The 21,633-nt window shown below is 42.0% G+C and overlaps 1 protein-coding gene across 1 annotated transcript; it reads left to right on the top strand.

Moving 5' to 3' along the window:
- Positions 1 to 13,695: 13,695 nt before the first annotated feature.
- On the top strand, positions 13,696 to 21,608 carry F2RL1 (F2R like trypsin receptor 1). The gene is made up of 2 exons (XM_083576247.1): positions 13,696 to 13,855; positions 18,800 to 21,608. The coding sequence occupies exons 1-2, from the start codon at positions 13,783 to 13,785 to the stop codon at positions 19,897 to 19,899; spliced, it is 1,173 nt and encodes a 390-aa protein (XP_083432373.1). The 5' UTR covers positions 13,696 to 13,782; the 3' UTR covers positions 19,900 to 21,608.
- The last annotated feature ends 25 nt before the right edge of the window (positions 21,609 to 21,633 follow it).

Here is a 21,633-nt window from a genome sequence, read left to right as displayed (position 1 = left end):
GCAAAATATTTCAAACTGGATTTTTTTATTATTATTATTTTGGCTGCTGTTAACATTAAAACTAATGTTTTTCCAGAGATCTGGTTTGTTCCAGTGAGGATGTGTGTGTATATATATATATATATATATATATATATATATATATGTAGTTATTACATATTATTGTCCCAATTATTTTATTAGTATATAATAATGTTAATAATATTTCTTGAGGCAGATATTAGCTTATTTGTTGTCATTAATTTGGGGTTTTTTTCTGACAAGAGCCTTCTGAAACAAGAATGTGATTTAACCCTTTTCAAAAAGAACACATTGGTACATTCACTCAAACCAAATGAGATTGTAGCTTTTCCAATAGAGAAGACACAGGAGGCAGAGCTTAGGTGTACTTTATAAGCGGTCAGACTCCATGATTCAGTGTAACCAAACAAATTAGAAGTGATAAACGTTCAGAGTTGCCTAATGTAAACAGACTATTGAGTCCAATAGGTATTTTTGTGGGGGTGGGGGAGTTGGCTCAGACTTTTAATTACGCTTGGCTGCAGATTGTGTATGTGTGTGCATGCAGACTATGGGTTACAGCCTTTGCTTTTTTCTGGGAGGACGCAGGGGTATGCATACCCCCTAAACATTTTGTGAATCAAAGTTTGACCTCATTGAAGGGCAGCATTTCAATATGAGTAGGAAAATGAGACTTTTTTTATAAAGCATTGGTTACAGCCAACCAAATTCTACTCAGAGTAGACCCATTGAAATTAACGAAGCTAAGGTAAACATGTACTTTAACAACACTGTGTCTACTCTGAGTAGGACTAACACTGGATGCAGCCTTAGACATGCGAACATCATACTAGACAAGGGAGTCGGGCAGACTGTGTCAGGGCTGGGCCTGTGCTAAGTACAAAATGCAGTATTGGAGGTTTGATGAAAACAACAAGAGGTGGCAAGTGTTATGTACTGAAGTTCTCACCCTGGGCCAGCAGGGAGATACTGTAGATAGTTATGCAAATAAGGGATCGAAAGTGACATTCAGTGATTGGGTAGTTACAGAAAATGGTTACTGTTGCGTTCTAGTGGAGCTCTATATAAGCAGGCTGGCTGAACCCTTCAGTTCAGTTCTGTTCTGGCCTATGAATAAACAAGAGCTGTTTGAAGAATCGCTGTGTCGTCTGATATGTTCACCCACAACTTAACAGCAAGGGTGCTCGTCCTGATGCACACGCAGACCTCTTCCTGCTGCCCTCTCTCCAAAAAACCCTTTCTGATAGCTCCGTGCGGCTGGGCTTCTTCCAACTGCAGGAACCTCCTGGAGTAGTTTGAAAAAACAGTAGGAAAAGGCTGAGGGACTGACTTGTTCCTCCTCTCCCCTTTCAGCAACATGGTCAGATCTCCAGGTGCTTTATGTGGAAGCTGAATGTCAGTGGGAGAAGGCTGGGAGTGGGGGAAACCATGTATGCCATCACCTTGAACAACTTGGAAGAAAGGGGGGAACAGAAATAAAATAATAAACAATAATGGATAGACAAAGTTCCTGTTCATTCATTCGTGGATGATGTCATTCCTACGGATCTGAAGAACACATTATTACCATCATGATGGGCTGCAGTTCCGTGGCAGAGCACATGTGTTTTGTTGCAGGAGTCCCTGGGTTCAGTTTCCAGCATCTCCAGGTTTTGTTGGGAAAGGCTGTGTCCTGAAACCTGGACAGCCACTGCTAGTCAACGTACACATCACTAATCTAGATGGATCACTGGTCTGATCCATCAGAGTTTTCCTTATGCTTTTGTTTTCATGAGCCTGCTACTTGCCTAAGCTCCTTTTCCACCCCACTAATCTATTATGATAGGGTAATAGAGTCATTGCTGCTGGTCACTGCAGTCTTATCAGGATTTTCAATTTCTCTAAAACTGGAATTACAGCCACAAGCCCAAAAGGAAGGTGTATAGGTCTGAAGTTCTCAGACTGAGGCCAAACAAACTTCCCTAAAGAAGATCAGCTGGCAGCAATCATTCATCACTGGAAGGACATAAGAAGCTGCCTTATATCAAGTCAGGCTAGTTCACCACAATGGCTAGCAAGATACCTCCAGGAAACCCAGGAAATTGGCATCAAGACCTTCTCCTGTTGTTGGTCCCCACCAACTGGTATTCAGCTGCATATCTTCTCTGAACATGAATGGTCTGGAAAGCCATTGTGGCTAGTAGCCATTGGCAGAGGTCCCATGTGGGATTTAGGCAGATGAATGGGGATGAGACAGAATCTGTGTTTCTTGGGGTTTTTTGATCCAGTGCTCCTATGTGATATGCTGCAGCTCTTTTTCATGGGAAAATACTTACTATATATTATTTATTTATTACATTTTTATACTGCCCTTCATCCAAAGATCACAGGGCAGTTTACAATATAAAAGCATGAAATACATAACTTAATAGCAAAATAAAAAATAAATACACACCTCTAACACATTTAAAAGTCCAAAATTGTTTAATCAACTAAAGAGCTGGCTGAAGAGCATTTTTACCTGATGCCTGAAGTCCCTGAGGAAAACATTCCACAAATGGGGAGCCACCACAGAAAAGGCTCGTTCTCATGTTGCCCACCCTGCTTGCACATTTAGAATTCAGCTTGCTTCACTCAGCTGTAGAAGCATTTCACATACAACTCTTAAATATGAGCTAATTTCTCTTATCCTTCATTTAATGTGAGAACTTTTGTCTTCCGGACAAAGCATGAAAAGAACTTCCCCCCTAAAAACAAGTTTGAGAGATGCAAAGAAGGTGGCGATCACAGAAATAATTATTCACTCTGAATGGGGTTGCAAAGTAAGAGTGGCTATTGTAGGAGTACAGATTGTAAATCATGAATTAGAATATGGATGCAATACTGTCTAACTAAGCTGAATTAATTTATACCTGTCAAAAGACCAAAAGGTGTGTTTCCCAATCTCAGGAAAATGAATGGTGCTGTCTGTGGCCAAGCCTTGTGCCCAAAGCACATGAACCAAATAAATGGTCTTCCATATGCAGTTAAGTCTGGAGTTCATTCATTGCACTACCAATTCAAGTTTAAAGTGCAGCCAAGGAGTGAAAATGTTTTGTGTATAACTACCCACGCTGGAAGAGTGGCAGACGAAGGTGATTGACTATATGGGACTGGCCGAGATGACTGGCAGAATCCGTGACCAAGGGAAAGAGACGGTGGAAGAAGACTGGAAGAAATTTAAAGTTTATCTTAAGAACTGTTGTAAAATTAATGAGTGCTAAAATGTCATGGGTAACGTAAAACAGAATTGCAACGATAAACGATTGGGTAAGAGAAAAAGGATCAAAGAAATTGAATCATAAGTAATTGAAATTAGGGGTTGCTGAAAAAGTTTAAAACAGGGATGCAGAAAAGGGAGGTATGGGGAAGTCGTTGAAATAAGGTTTAAGAAAAAAAAGGTTATGAAATTATACGTGTTTATATGTTTGTTTGTTAATGTGTTATGTTGTGAATCGTTAGTTTTTGTGTGTTAATATATGTTGTAAAACCAATAAAAATTTATTATAAAAAAAGAAAGAAAATGTTTTGTGTATAATAAGGATGCTTTAAAAATCAAACAGAATACTAAGTGTAAAAGAAGCACTACTTTTAAATACCCAGGTGTTGTCTCCAAAATAATTCATTTGGAACACAAAATTGCTGGTGTGATTCACCTGAAGGGACAATTTATTTCTGGGTGTATTTCAGCTCCTAGATCCATAAAGGTTCTACTTGATTTAATTGCTAAACTGCTGACATACCATGGGTGTTAACTCCTGCAAACATTCTTTATATGACTACTAAACATCAGAGCAATTATTTGTAGAAGTAATAAAAGTGTTGATATATTCAAGATTGTTTTTCGTGGCTAAAGTTTATTTTGTTACATTTATATCTTGCCCTTCCTCCAGGTTCGTTAAAATCAGCAACAACCCTATGAGGTAGCTCCTCCAGATGACCTGCTTATTGAGCATACATCCTGGTTTTCTTGCACAAAGCTTATACTGTAGTCAGATTATATCCAGTTTCATTCTGATATGTTTGCGGAGTAGTTCTATGACAACAAGCATTTTCCATGCATTCATTCTGATTTGCTTGTGGGGTATTTGCCAACCTTCCACCTTTAATGCATTCCGCCATCACTTTCCAAACTGCGAAATGTCTTTTTAAAAAAATTGTTTTGTTGTGCTAAAGTGACAGAGCACTTTAAGCCACGTCAGCTGTGAAAGCCTGAAGTTCCAGTTTGTGCTTGTAGCTCTGGGTGATTTGTAGTAAATCAGCAATATTTTTTTTTACTTTCAAATGTTTTAACAAAAGTAGCAACAAAACTAATTTCAGCCCCCTCTGAGCCCTAATTTATACTGCTAATATGAAGAAAGATTGAGGTAATCAGGAACGGATTGTTTCATGAAAGGCCTATGAGCTCCATTCAGTTCTGACATGCACAACAAATTCCTAGGCTCTGAATTCTTCAATTCTATACATATGCCTTTTGCACCAATCTCCAGTTTGTAGGTCTCAGGGTTGTAGTTAAAAAGCAACAACTGCATCATGCAAATCTGTCCACCTCTGAAATAAGCTCTACAATATTTTACATCATTCTCCCAAATTCTATGTGATGCCAGGAAATTGCTGACTAAAACATCTGTATCTGGAGAGGGAATTTTTGCAGGAGAAATCACTCCAAGCTGATATCACTCCTTAGATCTGGTTCTTGTTGACAGCCATTGTATGTTCTCTTTGCATCCATCAAGGCCACCATCCTAGAAATAAACAAAGAATTCTGGGAAAAGTTTCCTTCTGGCAATATTTTCTCTTACTCAGTGCTTGGACACATACCAGATTTACGAGACAGAACATTCTTTCACATCTTTAAGATAATATGACATTCGCTGAGTTTAAAAGAATGCTCTTGGTGGGTGGATTCCAGATAGATTGGTTAGTTTAGCTGAGACAAAATGGGGAAAGTGTGGTCTTTAAATATCCATGTAGCCATTTGCAAAATATACACTGCAGTTGCGTCTGGAGGCTTTTTTCCCTTATCATACAACAGCCATTATCATTATTTCTTGTGGGGAAGGGGTTAATAAGCATACAAATCTGATTTTAACACCAAGGAAGTAGCGTGGGGCTTCAAAGAATTAGCTGTAAATTCATAACTGTTCCTCTCCACAGCCATATTTAGTAAAAGGCGAAAGATTTATACGATCTGAAGAGAAACCAGACTGTAGCCATTATCATTAGTTCAGTTTTGTCTGAAGTTATTCCATACTTTCCCATGGGTCCTTCAGCCTTGTTACTATCTAGTTTTCGTTGGCAGTCTCCTACCATTTCACCCTAGTTACCAGCTAACTGGAACTGTTGTTGTTAAGTTATGGGTGAACATATCAGACGACACAGCGATTCTTCAAATAGCTCTTGTTTATTCTCAAGCCAGGACAGAACTGAACTGAAGAGTTCAGTCAGCCTGCTTATATAGAGCTCCAATACAATGTAACTGTAACAATTTTCTAAAACTATCCAATCACTGAACGTCACTTTTGATCCCTTATTTGCATAACTATCTACAGTATCCCCCTGCTGGCCCAGGGTGAGAACTTCAGTACATAACAGTTGTCTTTTCATCTCATATGTCTGGTTCATAGTTTGTGATAAACTCTTAACCATTTAGGCCCAGTTCACATGTAATGCTAGGCCAAACCATGGCTTAGCGTGAACTAGCAAATGTGTGGGTTTGCAGACTGAGGTTCACAGCCACAGAGTTGCTCCTGGGGTCCTGCTGCAGCCGTGATCTTCAGTCTGCGAACCCACTCATTCATGCTAAACCAGTAAGCTTCAGACTTGTCAGAGGCTCCACCTTGAGCCAACACATTTTTATCATATATTTGTAGAGCTGTTGGGCTGCTCTGGTGTCCCACTTTGTCAAGCCCAGCAGCCGGTCCGTACTCAGCAGCTGAAGACCAATGCACTAAACCAGTGGGTTTTAAAAAATAAATAAATCAGTATACCACTGTGGAGGATGTACCATGGAATGTTTTTATATATGCTGGAAGCTGCTCAGAGTGGCTGGGGCAACCCAGTCAGATGGGTGGGGTACAAATAATAAAAGTACAGTGGTACCTCGGGTTACATATGCTTCAGGTTACATACGCTTCAGGTTACAGACTCCGCTAACCCAGAAATAGTGCTTCAGGTTAAGAACTTTGCTTCAGGATGAGAACAGAAATTGTGCTCCGGCGGCGCGGCAGCAGCAGGAGGCCCCATTAGCTAAAGTGGTGCTTCAGGTTAAGAACAGTTTCAGGTTAAGTACGGACCTCCGGAACGAATTAAGTACTTAATCTGAGGTACCACTGTAGCAGTAGTAGTAGTAGAAACATTTTCGGCAGGTGTTTAAAAGTCACTGCAGAAGGCACCTGCTGAATCTCTATTGGCAAGGTATTCCACAGGACTGGGCCAATGACACTAAAGACTCCATTTCATGTTGTTGTCAAACAAGCCTGACTAATGGATAAAATGTAACCCAGCCAGCTTCAAATCCTTCTTCAGAATGAGGCCTTCTCCTTGGCCTGTGGCAAATTGCAGTCCTCTCACCCCTCTACCTGCTGTATTCAGTTTCTTCCACAGATATGCTGCCCACTGGGCTGAGCAAGCCGCCATCTCTCAGCCTAACCTACCTCGCTGAATTGCTGTGAGGAAAATGAGAGAAAATAATATACTGTAAATGCCCACTGAGAGTCCTTTCCCTGCTTTTACATGCAATTCTAACTACCAACTGTTATTGCTGAGGATAAGGGAAAGGAAGTAGCACTCTCTCTGTTTTAACTGTTTTTAAATGTTTCGGTTATTATGCTTTTTAATTTCTTGTTTTATTGTGTATTTTTATTAAGGATGTGTTAATGCCCCAGTGGATTTGTTGTGCATAATAACTGCTTATTTATTTTATGGCTGTAAACTGCTTAGAAGCCGTTTTGACAAACAACCAGCATACAAATTAATAAACAACAGCAATGTATGATCTATTTGAGATTTCTGCACTGCAGGGGGCTGGACTAGATGACCCTCGGAGGCCCTTCCAACTCTACAATTCTATGATCCTAACAATAATATGAAGCTGAATTATGCTGCTATATATGAGAAGCTAAATATCTTCTGTAAGCCACCTCTGGAGGACTTTAGCACTGAAAGGTGGTGTAGAAATAGTTCAAACAAACAATAAACCTGCTACAGACCTTCTGCAGGAATGAGGGGAAGAAAAAAAATCTATTTAAATAGATTATATTGCATAGGTTCTAGAGCTACTATATTCTGTTCCTCACCTGTCCTTCATTTCAGGGAAGAATGCAGGCCCTAATGAATGTTTTGCCTTGTAAAGTCTCCCCAGGAGGGTGAAGTTTGGTAGGAGGCAAGTGGGAAGAAGGGGAACCCTTCTCCTGCCATTTGTTTACCCCCTGGATCATCACACCTATGTGTTCCTTTTATCCCCTGTGGCACTACTCCACCTTGGTGAGTAAGCATGGAGTATTGCCAGAGACAAAACCCAGTTGGGGTATGGCAGGAAGTTTCAGGGGAGGTATTGAGTTCTCCTTTCCCTCCCATCCTTCTTAATGTTTCCTGAGGGCACTTTGCAATTGAAAAGGAGCCTGAAGTATAAAGGAGGCTGAAGTACAAAGTACAGCTTGCTCCTAGGAAAGCCCATCTAAGTGAATATACTTAGATGAGTTAATAAGCCAGGAATGCAGTTTTATTGCCAAGGGTAATCATTTACCCTTTAGTGTAAACAACAGGCTTTAATTGTGCAAAAAAGAAAAAAAGAAAGGATCAGGCGGGAAAGTAGTCAAACCTGAGAAGTTTAAGAAAGCTGTTTTATGTTTTCAGCACAATAAAGTAGCTTAAGGAATAAAATATAGAAAATGGGAAAGTGTATTATTGTGTAACTTTTAGATTATGACCATTCAAGCAAAGCAAGGAATGTTGTGTTAATTCATTGTAAACAGACAAGATGAATCATCCAGACAGTTTTTGCCTATTAAGGATTTGAATAGATAGGATGTTGATATTAGTCATTCTGAACCTTGATTAAGGAGATAAGTTGTAATTAAATACAGATGTGAACTTCAGAGGAAATTATGTCCCTGAATTTATAGCCTGTCTTTTCTGCTAAGTATCTAAACAGCAGTTAAAAAGTCAGATCTTGTATCTGTGTTTGGTTATTTGAGTTAGCAGGAGGTCACCAGCTTCAGACTGCCTAAATTAGAAATGATATATGTTAATTCCATGATGAGAGACTCCCATGTAGTTGAGCAATCCTAAGAAGGGGAAGAGTGATTGAAGTGGGGACAATCTGCTACTTCCAAAGTCAGGGGAGATAACAGTTTCCCCTTCTTTCCCCCAGCATTTGTTGCAAAAAAGTATTGTCGTATGACATGCTCCTGTTCAAGTTTCCCACAATGCCCTTATTCCAGGATATTCCATTCCCCAGTTTCTTATTCCATTCAAGAGTCAGTATTCTATGCCCACAGAACATGCTCAGAATACATATACAGCAGACATTTAAAGCACTTTCCGCTTCAAGAACCCTGGAAAATGTAGTTTACTACTTACAGAACTACAATTTGCAGTGCCCTTAACAAGCTACAGTTCCCAGCATTAGAGAGGCTGTGCTTTAATGTAAGGTGTGTTTGCAACCTCAATCTTTATTGATTTTAGGAACAGACCCTGAACAAGACATTTTCCCCTGAAGAGTTATGTGTGCATGCCTCCACAATCCTTGCTGTTTCCTCAAGCCTGCTGATAAATCCGTTTCATGCATACATTGTGCCATTTTGGCCACATGAGGATCCACACCTGAAGAATGAGTTCTGGACAGTAATGTCTTCTTTCAGCATACTCCAATCCATTCCCCACCAATCCTGGTGGTTGTTTTCCATTTCCCACCTTTTGACCAGTCAGTCAGCATTCAATGACCCCTAAGCATCCTCAGTAATCAATGAAATGCAAGGGCTCTTCTTCATGTAAGGGTTGGGATTTCTTTGGTACTTCTGCAAACTTTGGAGTCACTCTGAGCTGCCTGGTAGTTCTCTCTTGCAGATGGATTGTGTTATTTTGATTACATAAGTCTCCAGTCAGAGAATGAGGTCAGTATTTACATAGGGGGAATTATACATTAGAGTTCTGCTCCATAAAACAAAGAAGAAAAGCAAACATGGGTGTGGTTGTGATGAATGCAGGCTTGCTGTCTAGCTGAATTAGATCTATTGGATCTTCGGAGCTCCTTAACTCCACATTTTTCATGGCATATCTATGATACCACTGATTCCCTTTGGGGATCAGTTAACTCTGGGTCAGAATCGTTTTATGTGCCAACACCCAAAACATGCAATAAGAGTACCTGGTTTGTTGTTTCATTTCTCTCTTTTGGAATCAGCTTCTTTCTGAATGCCTGTGTTTTCCTTCGGGCTAAATTAATCATCACATTGCTAGTGTGAGTCTACTCTTTTGAAGTGTTAATTTGGGCCAGTGTTGAAATGTTACAAAACTTCCACTCTTATAAAACACTGGTAACATTTGACAACACTTGCACTGAGTCTAGGATAAGATCCTGAAATGGGTGGCTCTCAAGATGCAGCTGGCAGAGAGGTAGCTATGGGGGGACTAGCTGTGTTTTTTGCCCTGGATGAAGCCTCCAGAGGGGTGCTGTTGAAGCTGCCAGCCTGTGTGTGTGTGTGTGCGCGCGCGCGCAAAAGAGTGGGGGAGTGTATGCCAAACTGGGTCTTTGACCCAGGTGAAATAAAACCTAGTTTCGCCCCACAAGTTCCCTTCCTTTCTTCAACCATTACTAGGACATTTTAAGTATCGGGGCGGGGGGGAGAAAGGTGGGCGGATGAATGAGCAGGACATGCAGCACACAAAGCTTTGGTGATGATGAATAGGGGCTTTCCTAGCTTGAAAGTGTATAGGGGAGTTGAGCATGCAGCTTCCTGTTCTCACCTCCAGCAAATCTAGCTACTGGCCAAGAGACGAAAAGGCTCAAGGGAAAGGATGGTTCAGTTACTATGAGACAGCACCAGATTCCGCCCCCATTCCGTCCTGGAAATAGAGCTGAGAATTTCTGGGATTGTTCTTTTTCCCATCTCTCGAAAAAGGAAGGCCTCTTTGCATAATAGTCTCCAAACATTCTCCACCATTAGGTCAGGGCATTGTAGAGGGTGTAAAATGGTGGCCAGTCTGACAATACAATTGCTGCTGCTAACACTTATAGTGTTATAGACAAAGGTCCGTATAGTTAAAGCTATGGTTTTCCCAGTAGTGATGTATGGAAGTGAGGGCTGGACCATAAAGAAGGCTGACCGCCGAAGAATGGATGCTTTTGAATTATGGTCTGGAGGGGAGACTCTTGAGAGTCCCATGGACTGCAAGAAGATCAAACCTATCCATTCTTAAGGAAATCAGCCTTGAGTGCTCACTGGAAGGACAGATCCTGAAGCTGAGGCTCCAATACTTTGGCCACCTCATGAGAAGAGAAGACTCCCTGGAAAAGACCCTGATGTTGGGAAAGATGGAGGGCACAAGGAGAAGGGGACGACAGAGGACGAGATGGTTGGACAGTGTTCTCGAAGCTACCAGCATGAGTCTGACCAAACTGCGGGAGGCAGTGGAAGAAAGGAGTGCCTGGTGTGCTCTGGTCCATGGGGTCACGAAGAGTCGGACATGACTAAACGACTAAACAACAACAACAACACTTATAGCGATGGCAACAACAAAACCTCAGGGGAAAACATAAAAATAAATGTGCTAATGGTGAGCCCTACCCCCCCAAGAAACTGCTGGAGGATTTCTCCTCTGCACTAAGAAGTTTGGTGACATTTTTCTGCTTACAAGAAAATTACCTGAAATCCTTAGAAAAAGAAATACAAGCCAGGCAGCAGCAGATGTAACCATTATTGCTTTTAGCAGTTCACCTGAAGCCCGGGTAGCTGCTGCTGCTTCCTTTCTGTCCTTGATTATTTGCAGTCTTGAGGTGAAGGGAGCCTATGCTACCCAAGAGCTATGCCATATGCTGGAAGTGAGTAGAAGTAATCCCAATTTTGTTGCAGTGTGTTATTATATTTATTATTATGCATTACATTATTATGCTTAGAGCACCTTGGGGGTCCTTATGGATTGAAAGGAAGGTTAGAAATTGCATGCAATAATGTGAACACCAGTTTAATGCACAGTGTTGACACTAGCAGTCGTATGGCATAAAGGGAATGAGTCTCTACTCAGATAAAGGAACTTCTAACGCTCCATCAATACTGAGAATTGTAGTTAAAACTTCCAGGATTTAAAATGCCAAGCAGCATTTGAGTAGGTGAGAGTTATTTTACACACCATACATTTAAAGCACGTCCCTTCCCCTCCCTGGAATTGTAGTTAATTTTGTATTTTGATTTATTTTAATCCACATTGGGGGGGGATCTTTACCCCACCCTAAAAAAGTGTGTTTGAAATCCATTAAAAGAAATCATAATAATAGTAAATAGCACCAGGGGCAGACTTTGATAATATGGCATCCTGAGGACAAATTTTTATGCTCCCCGCCCCCAGCTTTGTGTAGGTACCCACATAAATATAGGTATTATTATTATTATTATTATTATTATTATTATTTGCCCCCTGGGCTCAGCACTCTGGGGGGGGACACCACCCATACCGCCCTAAATCTGATGCTAATAGCACAGTGGTTCTGTTTTAGGAAGACCCTCTGACTGAGACCAGATAAAGATTTCCACATCCTGTCTAGTTAAGATGTTTGTTTGTTTGTTTGTTTGTGTTTGTTTGTGTGTTTGTTTGTTTGTTTGTGTTTGTTTCAAAGCAATTGTGCCTAATGATTTACTTATTCAATGGCAAAGGTGATGCATTTATAATTGTTCCACTAACCTGTGAATGCTCTAAACCGGTTCTACAAATTCTTTAATAGTTCAGTGGCAACATGCTTGAACCACATCAGTCAGTGACATGCAGTTAATCAGGAGCACTTAGTACAGACTAGTAGCTATATAAGACAGCTTGCCATATTTAAAAACAGGGATGGGAAACCTAGTCTTGCAGATGTTGCATGGGTGGAGGTTTTGAAAAGGAAGGCCAGAGCTGTACCATTGAAATCATGATCTCCCAAGACGGCTCTTGGGTTCACTAACTGGTTAAGGATGCAATCCTAACCCCATTTACCTGGGAGTATGCCCCCCTAACGTCAGTGGGACTTCCTTCTGAGTCAGGGGTGCCAACTTCAATAAAACAAAGGAGGCAGGTAAGCCCTCGCATAATGGATCACAAAACATGGTGAATGCACACCATTTGAATGGCATTGGCAAGGCCCATCAACTCTGGGGAACCAGAAGGGACCTCAGCCCCTCGGAGTTGGCTTCCATGTGTAGACATGGATTGTGATGGACTAGTTTACTGAATCCATTACTTTTACTGAAGTATCCTTTACTGAATTCCTTAGGACTTGCTGGCAGCTAAGTAGGATTAGAAGCGTAGCCTTAGGCTGCCTACATTTAAATCCCATTAACGAACACCCCAAGCATCCTGGGAACTGTAGTTTGTTAAGGGTGCTGGGCCTTGTCCGGGTGAGGGTAAACTACAATTCCCAGGATTCCTGCAGGGGCGGGGGCGTGCTTTAAATGTGTGTCGTGTAAAGCCTTTTGGCGCCTGCGATTCCTGGGAACAGGGCCAGATTTAGATTTGATGAGGCCTTAAGCTACTGAAGGTAATGGGGCCCTTTATATGTCCAGCTGTCCTTTGTCAACAACAAATTGTCACTATTTTTTGTGTTGAATATATGGTAATTTGAGGGATGGAGGTGGCGCTTTGGTCTAAACCATAGAGCCTAGGGCTTGCCAATCTGAAGATTGGTGGTTGGAATCCCCGCGACGGGGTGCCCGTTGCTCAGTCCCAGCTCCTGCCAACCTAGCAGTTCGAAAGCACGTCAAAGTGCAAGTAGATAAATAGGTACTGCTCCGGCGGGAAGGTAAATGGCGTTTCCGTGTGCTGCTCTGGTTCGCCAGAAGCGGCTTAGTCATGCTGGCCACATGACCCAGAAGCTGTACACCGGCTCCCTCGGCCAGTAAAGCAAGATGAGCGCCGCAACCCCAGAGTCGGTCACGACTGGACCTTACGGTCAGGGGTACCTTTACCTTTACCTTTATATGGTAATTTATGGACCTAACAGGTATCTAAAGCCATATTCACATAACAAAATATGTATTTTATCAAAGTAATTGTTGAACTGAAATACAATTAAGAAGTATATTAATAGTGAAATACAATTAAGAAGTATATCAATAGTGTTTTTTATCTTATATTTTGGAAATGTACATCCAGTGGTTTTAAATTTTTTGGGAGCCCTAAGCTACAGCTTCTTTAGCTTATACGTAAATCCGGCACTACCTGGGAACGTGTCTGGCTCTGCTGTTCGGCGCTCCGCGAGCTCGACGGCGGCGCGCAAAGCGACTCCGCCTCCGCGCCACGTTCCAGAGCCCTGAGCTCACCTCGCCCCCCTCCCGAGGGCAGCCAAGAGCGCCTACCTACAGCCAGGCGTGGGGGGAGGGGGAGGGCAGGACTGGAGCGCTGACGTCACGGAGGTGCTGCTGAGGCGCCGCCCCCTCCCGAGCCCTCCACCTCTCCCTTTTTAGGTATCAGTGAAACTGCCCAGTCGCCGTCGACGCTCGAGGAGGAAGTTGGTGGTGGCGCCTTCGCAGCGAGGCGCGTGCCGCGGAAATGGGGCGCCTCAGCCGGGCTTGGCTGAGCTTCGTGGTGCTGCTTGGAGCTCTGATGCTCGCTTCTGCCACAGGTAAGGCACGCAGAGGGGAAGAAGGTGGCGGGGTCCTTTTCTCTGCCTGCCCTCCAGCCTTTCTCCTCCTGGAGATTTCGCTGGCCTCTGGCTCAGGTAGACTTGGTTTGCCTCTTCTTAGTCCGAGCAGCAGGATCGGATCCTTGTTTACGCAAAGTGGAAGTAAGTGCAGTGGGACTCCCAAACAAATGTGCAGAGAGACTTGCACCTTTGGGGATGTTAACCATCCCCCTCCCCACTTTCCATTATTATTTCTCCGTGTGAGGTAAACAAGGCTTAACTTAATGTCCTGCTTTGAGTGCATGGCTGCAAATCGTATAAGCTGCCCCAAGCATATACTGAATGATTCCCTACCCCTCTTTTTTAACTTCTGGGTCGCCATAAGCCGTGTTTACCTGGAGTAAAGCTCTTCAGCAGTGGCTTTCAGACTGCTCAACTTTATGGAGTCTTCTCCACACTGATTTATTTGCCTTTAGAAAGTGCGAACACCACTGACTTACACTTCCTCCTTGCACCTTTTGGCTTTCACTTCAAAGCCACCAAGTGACTAATTTCAGTGCCTAAAACATTTCTTTTTTTGGCGCGGGGCTGGGGGGACGACTTAGAACATTGTGTTAATGTCTGATTTACTTTGAAGTCTACAAGAATTATCTGTGTTCTTGTGAATGGGTACTAGGTGTTATACTTCACTTTGATCTCTTCAGTAAGGCATCCAGTAAATCTTGTAAATAACAACAATAAAAAATTGTCTCTAAGACAGAAGGTTCTTACATAAACCTGATATCTTGACAATGCTTTCCTTTGAACCATGGTTTATATTTAAAATATGTATGTAAAATAGCTTGACACAGACTGATTTTTTTACCACATTAAAAAACCTAGTCTGAAAAAGAAAACTTAAAGATCATTGAATCTTTAATTAGGCTCTCAGACATTAGTTCAAAGGATCTGATCTCCTGAAAAAATCAAAGTATAATCTTTCTGACTGTAGCAAAACAGTTCTATCATGCATTAATATGGGATTTTGGGGCGCAATGGATAACACTTTAGGCCTGGGGTTAGCAAACTTTTTCAGCAGGGGGCTGGTCCAGTGTCCCTCAGACTTTATGGGGGGCCAGACTATATTTTGAAAAAAAGAAGAACAAATTCCTATGCCCCACAAATAACCCAGAGATGCATTTTAAATAAAAGGACACATTCTACTCATGTAAAAACATGCTGATTCCCAGACCATCCACGGGACGGATTTAGAAGGTGATTGGGCCAGATCCGGCCCCTGGGCCTTAGTTTGCCTACCCATGCTTTAGGCTGTGAGATTCAAAATAATTTTATTAGGCTTTGGTATTAGCTTGTAGTAAATGAATAGAATGCATAATCTAAAAGGTTAGGAAAGTTTTGGTAACTTGGGGCTCTTTTCATGCCTCCTGGGTATGCCTTGCAGTGCAAACATTCTCAGGACTTCATTTTACATAAATGCAACTTGTACAATTGTAAAATGGCCTTATACCAGTTCATTGAAGGCTCTTCTTTGATCACTAAATGGACACCCTCTTTTGCTAACTACTTTTTGTAAGAATTGACTGGGCAGTCCAAGTTTCCAGGATACTAAGATTGGATAAAGAAAGTATTTACTTTGTGTCTAAACTGCTCGATGTCAAGGAGTATTTATATATTTAAAGAGAGATAATGTAACTTTTCTGCTTTGCAAAGGTTTCTCTGCAGCTTTTAATTTTGTGATGGTGTTAATGGTTGTTTCCGCATCTGTTAAGCTGCTGTTTGAATCCAAATGTCTTTTATGGTTCCTGCAACTTCTGCCTGTGGAGCACAGTTAATTAAGAACAATCCAATACTTCTTTTCTATGGCATCTGTGCATTTAGACTCTGGTTCTGCTGCTCTGTTATATCAGCTTGAGTAATTTTCTAGAAAAACCACTCTCGTTTTTAAAAAGGGTTCAATATCTACAAAAGATTTTGTAATATATTTGCAGGAGTATAGCACCCGCCCCTAACATCTCTTTCAGCAGAAGCCAATGAAGTGGACTAAAAAGTCTGGCAAACTAGCTACACACACAATTACTCATTTATACCACGCCATTGATGCACATGAAGCTTTCTGGCGTAAAACCAAAAAGGCAGTTCCTGTCATTCAAAGAACCTGTATTCTGAAGCTGGAAAGTGGGGGGAAAGCAGAAGTATGTTGGAGACACGTACATATACTTTGTTGTGTTTGGAGATAAGCTGTATTTCCTGGAGTGATAATCATACAGAAGGTCCCAGATTCAAACCCCAGCATTTCCACGTAGGGCTAGGAAATACTGGAGAGCTGCTGCCAGTCAGTGTAAGACAGTATTGAGCTAGATGGACTAGTGGTCTGACTCAGGAACGTACCAAGAGAGTGGGTGGTTTTCCTAGCCAGGTCTGCCTTGTCCCTTGGGAGTGTGTTTTGCCTTCTCATACTGATCTGTACTGAAAGGGTAGCTACTACCACTTGCGCACTGCCTGTTCACACATAATGTCACTGTATCTAAACCATCCACTGCAGCTCCTGCAATGTGCCTTGGCGCCCTTTTCAAATTTGACACTGGAGATTGTGATTTACATCTTCCTACTGCAGGAGGAATGGTGGAGCAACATTCCTAGGGCTAAGGGACTATATTTGACTCTGTGAGAAATCAATGGGTGTAGTTGTCTTGCAAGACCTAGCTGCAGACGCCAACCTTGCTTCTGAGGATTTCACAATATGTTGTAAAAGAGAGAGAGAGAGAGGGGGGGGGGGAGAGAAAGCATTTTGTAAAATTCCATATGGCTGGCCCTACCATTGGGTAGACAGAGTTGGCTGCCGTAGTCTGCAGATGCTGTAAGGTGTGGAACGATGACAAGATGTTGGGTGATGGAGCTCTGGGCTGCATGGCCTCTCCTGCACCCCCTAGGCTAGCCACCACCTCCAGGGCACAAATGAGGTCGCTATGCTATAATGGCTATTTGATTAAGATCCAACTGTCAAACTTGTTGGTTCCTGTACATAGACCAATGGGGTATGATCTTTTCCTTTAAGCCGGGCAGCAAAATATATTGGGCTGGCCCTGCAGAGTGAGTTTAAAAGTGAAATTAGAGCAGACTTCACATTGTGACCTTTCTGTGGTAGGACATGGGTAATAGTTCCAGAGGCTAAGAGAACACTGGAGGTAGGAGTAGGAGCATGTTTCTTGCTACCTCTTCTTTCCCATACCTCCTGCTCATTATTTGTATACACTAAAAACACTTGCTAACAAAGTGAAAACATAAAAGTTTCAATACTGGTTTTATCAGGTACTTTCGAGTGTGTGCTATACAAAGCACAATCTATTCCAGTTTTCTCCTGCTCATAGCGCTAATGAATGAGTGAGCCTTTTAGTCAGTGGCTCCAGTTAGCATCCAGTGTTAATATCTAACTACATAATGGCATGAGTTGCAGCTGTGTAACAACTGTGCTATTAGTCAGGGCCAAACCCTCTTGCAACCAAGTGTGCTGACCGTGTTAGGTAGTTGGGAGCAGGCGTTGAAGAGAACTTTGGCTTAATGCTCCACCTACTATTGCATTAGTTAGGCAGAACTACGTGCTATGATTGAAACATATTGTTCCCAGTCCTGTGCTTACTTTATATCACTTATGTAGAAGAAAGGTAAAGGTAAAGGGACCCCTAACCATTAGGTCCAGTCGCAGACGACTCTGGGGTTGCAGAGCTCATCTCACTTTATTGGCCGAGGGAGCCAGCATACAGCTTCCGGGTCATGTGGCCAGCATGACTAAGCCGCTTCTGGTGAACCAGAGCAGCGCACGGAAATGCCGTTTACCTTCCCGCCAGAGTGGTACCTATTTATCTACTTGCACTTCATGCTTTCAAACTGCTAGGCTGGCAGGAGCAGGGACCAAGCAATGGGAGCTCACCCTGTTGCGGGGATTCGAACCGCCGACCTTCTGATCGGCAAGCCCTAGGCTCTGTGGTTTAACCCACAGCGCCACCCACGTCCCAGAAGAAAGGTACTGTTAAGTATTTGGGAGATAGATAGATATAGATGAGAATGAATGAATGAAGACAATGTGTTTCTCTCCCTTGAGCCCAAGAAAGGGTTCAGTCCTTTTTGTTTTCAAAACTCTTTCATAGCAGTGCATAGGTTATTAATCCATAGCTTGTCTGTCCTCACCAACTTTTCCAGACAGCATCTGCTTGAAGTCACCACACCCCCAACTTCCACCTCCTTTCCCCAATACCATTTATTCTTTGTGTAATACACTTACAATACAAATGCAATACAAATACTCACTGGATTGCTTGAAAAACTCTTAAGGCACAAAATAATAAGCCTAATTGGCGGCAAAAATGGCTGAGAACCAATGAAGTATAGTGGTTAGAGTCCCAGGCTAGTACTGGAGAGACCTGGGTTCAAATCCCAACTCAGCCATGAAGCTCAAGGTTGAGGCCTTTCTTCAGAAACAATCTTATTTGCATCACAGGATGTTTGTGAGAATAAAATGAAGAGGGGGAAGCAGTCCACCTCCTTGAAGGAAGGGTGGGATAAAAACATGATAGATAATAAAGTAAAATGACCTCCATAGGCTTTAGCAAGAACAATGGTCAGGCATAAGGAAGGATTAAGCATGATGGATAAATAAGGTAAGAACAGCCACTGAGAGTTTTTCCAGGAACAATGGACAGGCATAGGAAGGATTAAGCATGGCCTTCACACTCTCTTCTTCAAAAGATTCTAAATTTGTGGGTAGTCTTGATGGAGTCAAGCTTGCCAGATAGCCCTGTCAGTTGAATGGTAGAACTCCCCCAAACCAAATTGAATTATAGTATCCAATTAAGTATTTAGGAGTGTTCTCTATGTAGGCTTCATGATGATCATGTTTGGTTTTTCACCAATGAGCAGCTAACACTCTTGCTTTTATCTTCTTTTTAGAGAGAAATCCAACCAACTGGACAAAAGGAAGAAGCTTTATTGGTCATAAGGTCAATACAAGCGACACCTCTAAAGATGCATACACTGTGGATGCTTTTGCAGCCAAAATCCTCACTGGCAAATTGACTACAGTCTTCCTTCCCACGGTCTACATTCTAGTGTTCATCATTGGCTTGCCGAGCAATGCTATGGCTCTGTGGGTCTTCTTCTTGAGAACGAAAAAGCGGCACCCAGCGGTGGTCTATATGGCTAACCTGGCAATGGCAGATCTCCTCTTCGTTATCTGGTTCCCTCTGAAAATTGCATACCATATTAACGGCAATAACTGGATCTATGGTGAGGGCTTGTGCAAAGTACTCGTTGGGTTCTTCTATGGAAACATGTACTGCTCTATCCTTTTCATGACATGCCTCAGCGTACAAAGGTATTGGGTGATTGTGAACCCCATATTGCACTCAAGAAAGAAGTCGGAAATTTCTGTGGGGATTTCAGCTGCAATATGGGTACTCATCCTCCTTGGCACCATTCCATTGTATCTCGTTGACCAAACTGTTTATGTTTCTAACCTCAACATCACCACTTGTCATGATGTCCTGCCTCATGCAGTGTTGGCTAAAGACATGTACAACTACTTCCTTTCTCTAGCAATTGGAGTTTTCTTATTCCCCGCTGTTCTCACCACTGTTTCCTACGTCCTCATGATAAAGACTCTGAACGCTTCCATTACAGATGAGAACATTGGCAAGAAACGGAAAAGAGCCATCAAGTTCATCATTACTGTCCTTTCCATGTACTTGATCTGTTTTTTGCCCAGTAATGTTCTGCTCGTGTTACACTACGCCCAGATCACAACCCACAACACCAGTAATGTATATGCCTTGTACATTGTAGCGTTGTGCCTTTCTTCCCTAAACAGCTGCATCGATCCATTTGTCTATTACTTCATTTCAAAGGACTTTAGGGACAACCTTAAAAACGCACTCCTCTGTCGAAGCGTGCGCACTACAAGGAGGATGCAAGTCTCTCTCTCGTCAAACAGATACCCAAGGAAGTCCCCCTCTTATTCCTCCGGTTCACAGACTACGAAGTCAACCTACTAAATTTATATTTGGATGGAAGTTTGGTCTCCTGTTGGCAATGAAAAACTGAACAGTGTTTGCCTTACATAACTTCATAAGAACTTCCAAACTGCTCTATCCTTCCATCTTTCCTTTGGGATGGAAAAACCAAAAGCAGCTGGCCTGATACGTGCGCTAAATAAATCAACAGGTTTCTGCTTCTGTAGACAAGTTTGTTGGTTTTAAAGGGAACCTTCAGTGTAAATGCTAATAGCCACTGACTGCTAGTTCCCAGGTTTATTGTTATGGTCTTATGTAATCACTAATCTTCAGTAATAATTAAAAGGTTTGCGTTTTGAGGGTCACAGTCCTTCATGAGATAAGTCTTACAACACACATGTAGCAGTTTGTAGACAGATGATTCAGTTATATGTTTGCCAAACCTATCTGTTGCCAATCTCTCTCAAGGCCCTATTGTATTACTGATGTCCAAGTGAGTATTGTTTGCACTGAGATATATATAGATATATATCTAAGGTTTTTATATATATATAATTTATAGACAACTCTTTATATTTTAAATATGCTGTGAATATGCAATGAGACCAATAATGTAGTCTCAGTGTAGCATGCAATTATGTGCTTTTTTTCTAAAATGTACTTTGCAGTAATTTTGTTTCCAATATTTTAAACTTTTTATAAAGTGGTACTTTTAATAAACTCCGATTTTTGTCTATTACGTTTAAGGTATTAATATTGTCTCAAAAAGCATTAAAGCAGGGGTGGGAAACCTCATACCATGGAGCCCAAATGTGGTCTTCTAGACCTCTCTGGACTCTTCCCAAGCGGCACCCCTGCAACTTGCTCTGCCCATGAACTGAGCCAAGGTAAGGGTGCCTTGTGATATTTGTATGCTCTGCTCACAGGTAACAAACTGACCAATGACCTTTCCGTTCAGCAAGTTCTTAAATGTGGATTATATGAGGGACTATGGGATCCAGTTTGAAAAATAAATTTGCAGATTTTTAAAAGGACTTATTGGCGACATTTGCACATCATGCTAAGCCAAACGGTCTGCCTTCTGCAATGGTGATTGCAGCCACTTTGTTCCTCCCTGGTTCTTTTAGCTCTGCATAATGCAGCAGCTAAGCTCTGCCTGTTATAAAAAACAGGAATTGTGCTTAAGTTCTTTTTTTCTAACCATGATCTGTAGCCAAGGTTTTTTCTCGGGTACAGATCATGGTTAAGGAGGACTTCAGTGACTAGTATGCATGACACACACTAAGCCAAACCTGAGCAACAAGAATTTGTCAGGAGCAAAACGAGTGTGAGCTTTGCATGAACTTTGCACAGTCCTGCTAAGCCATAGTTTAGTTCAATGAGGCCCTTCTTCATGTGTCTCCTCCATGAGAGGTCCAAAAGGTGACAACACAAAACAGGGCCTTTTCTGCAGTGGCTCCCCATTTGTGGAATGCTCTCCCCAGGGAGGTTCGACTGGCAGCTTCATTATACAGCTTTAGGTGCCAGGTGAAAACATTCCTTCAACCAGGCCTTTGGCTGATTAACATCAATACCCTTTTAAATGAGTTTGTGGGAGGGGGGTTATTGGTTTGTTTTTGTTCTTACTATGTATTTTGTGTTTTTTATATTACAATTTTATGTTGTGAACCTCCCTGAGATCTACGGATGAAGGGCTGTGTACAATTTTTTAAAAACTAAGAATAATAAACATAAATAAAGTGTTATGCAAAGTGGGCCACTGTGTTTCTGAGCCAT

The sequence above is a fragment of the Podarcis filfolensis genome (assembly GCF_964270895.1).
Source record: "Podarcis filfolensis genome assembly, chromosome: 11".
In the NCBI taxonomy this organism is placed as follows: domain Eukaryota; kingdom Metazoa; phylum Chordata; class Lepidosauria; order Squamata; family Lacertidae; genus Podarcis; species Podarcis filfolensis.
The sequence above is the reverse complement of the archived record's forward strand: the minus strand, read 5'-3'. Positions and strand labels throughout refer to the sequence as shown.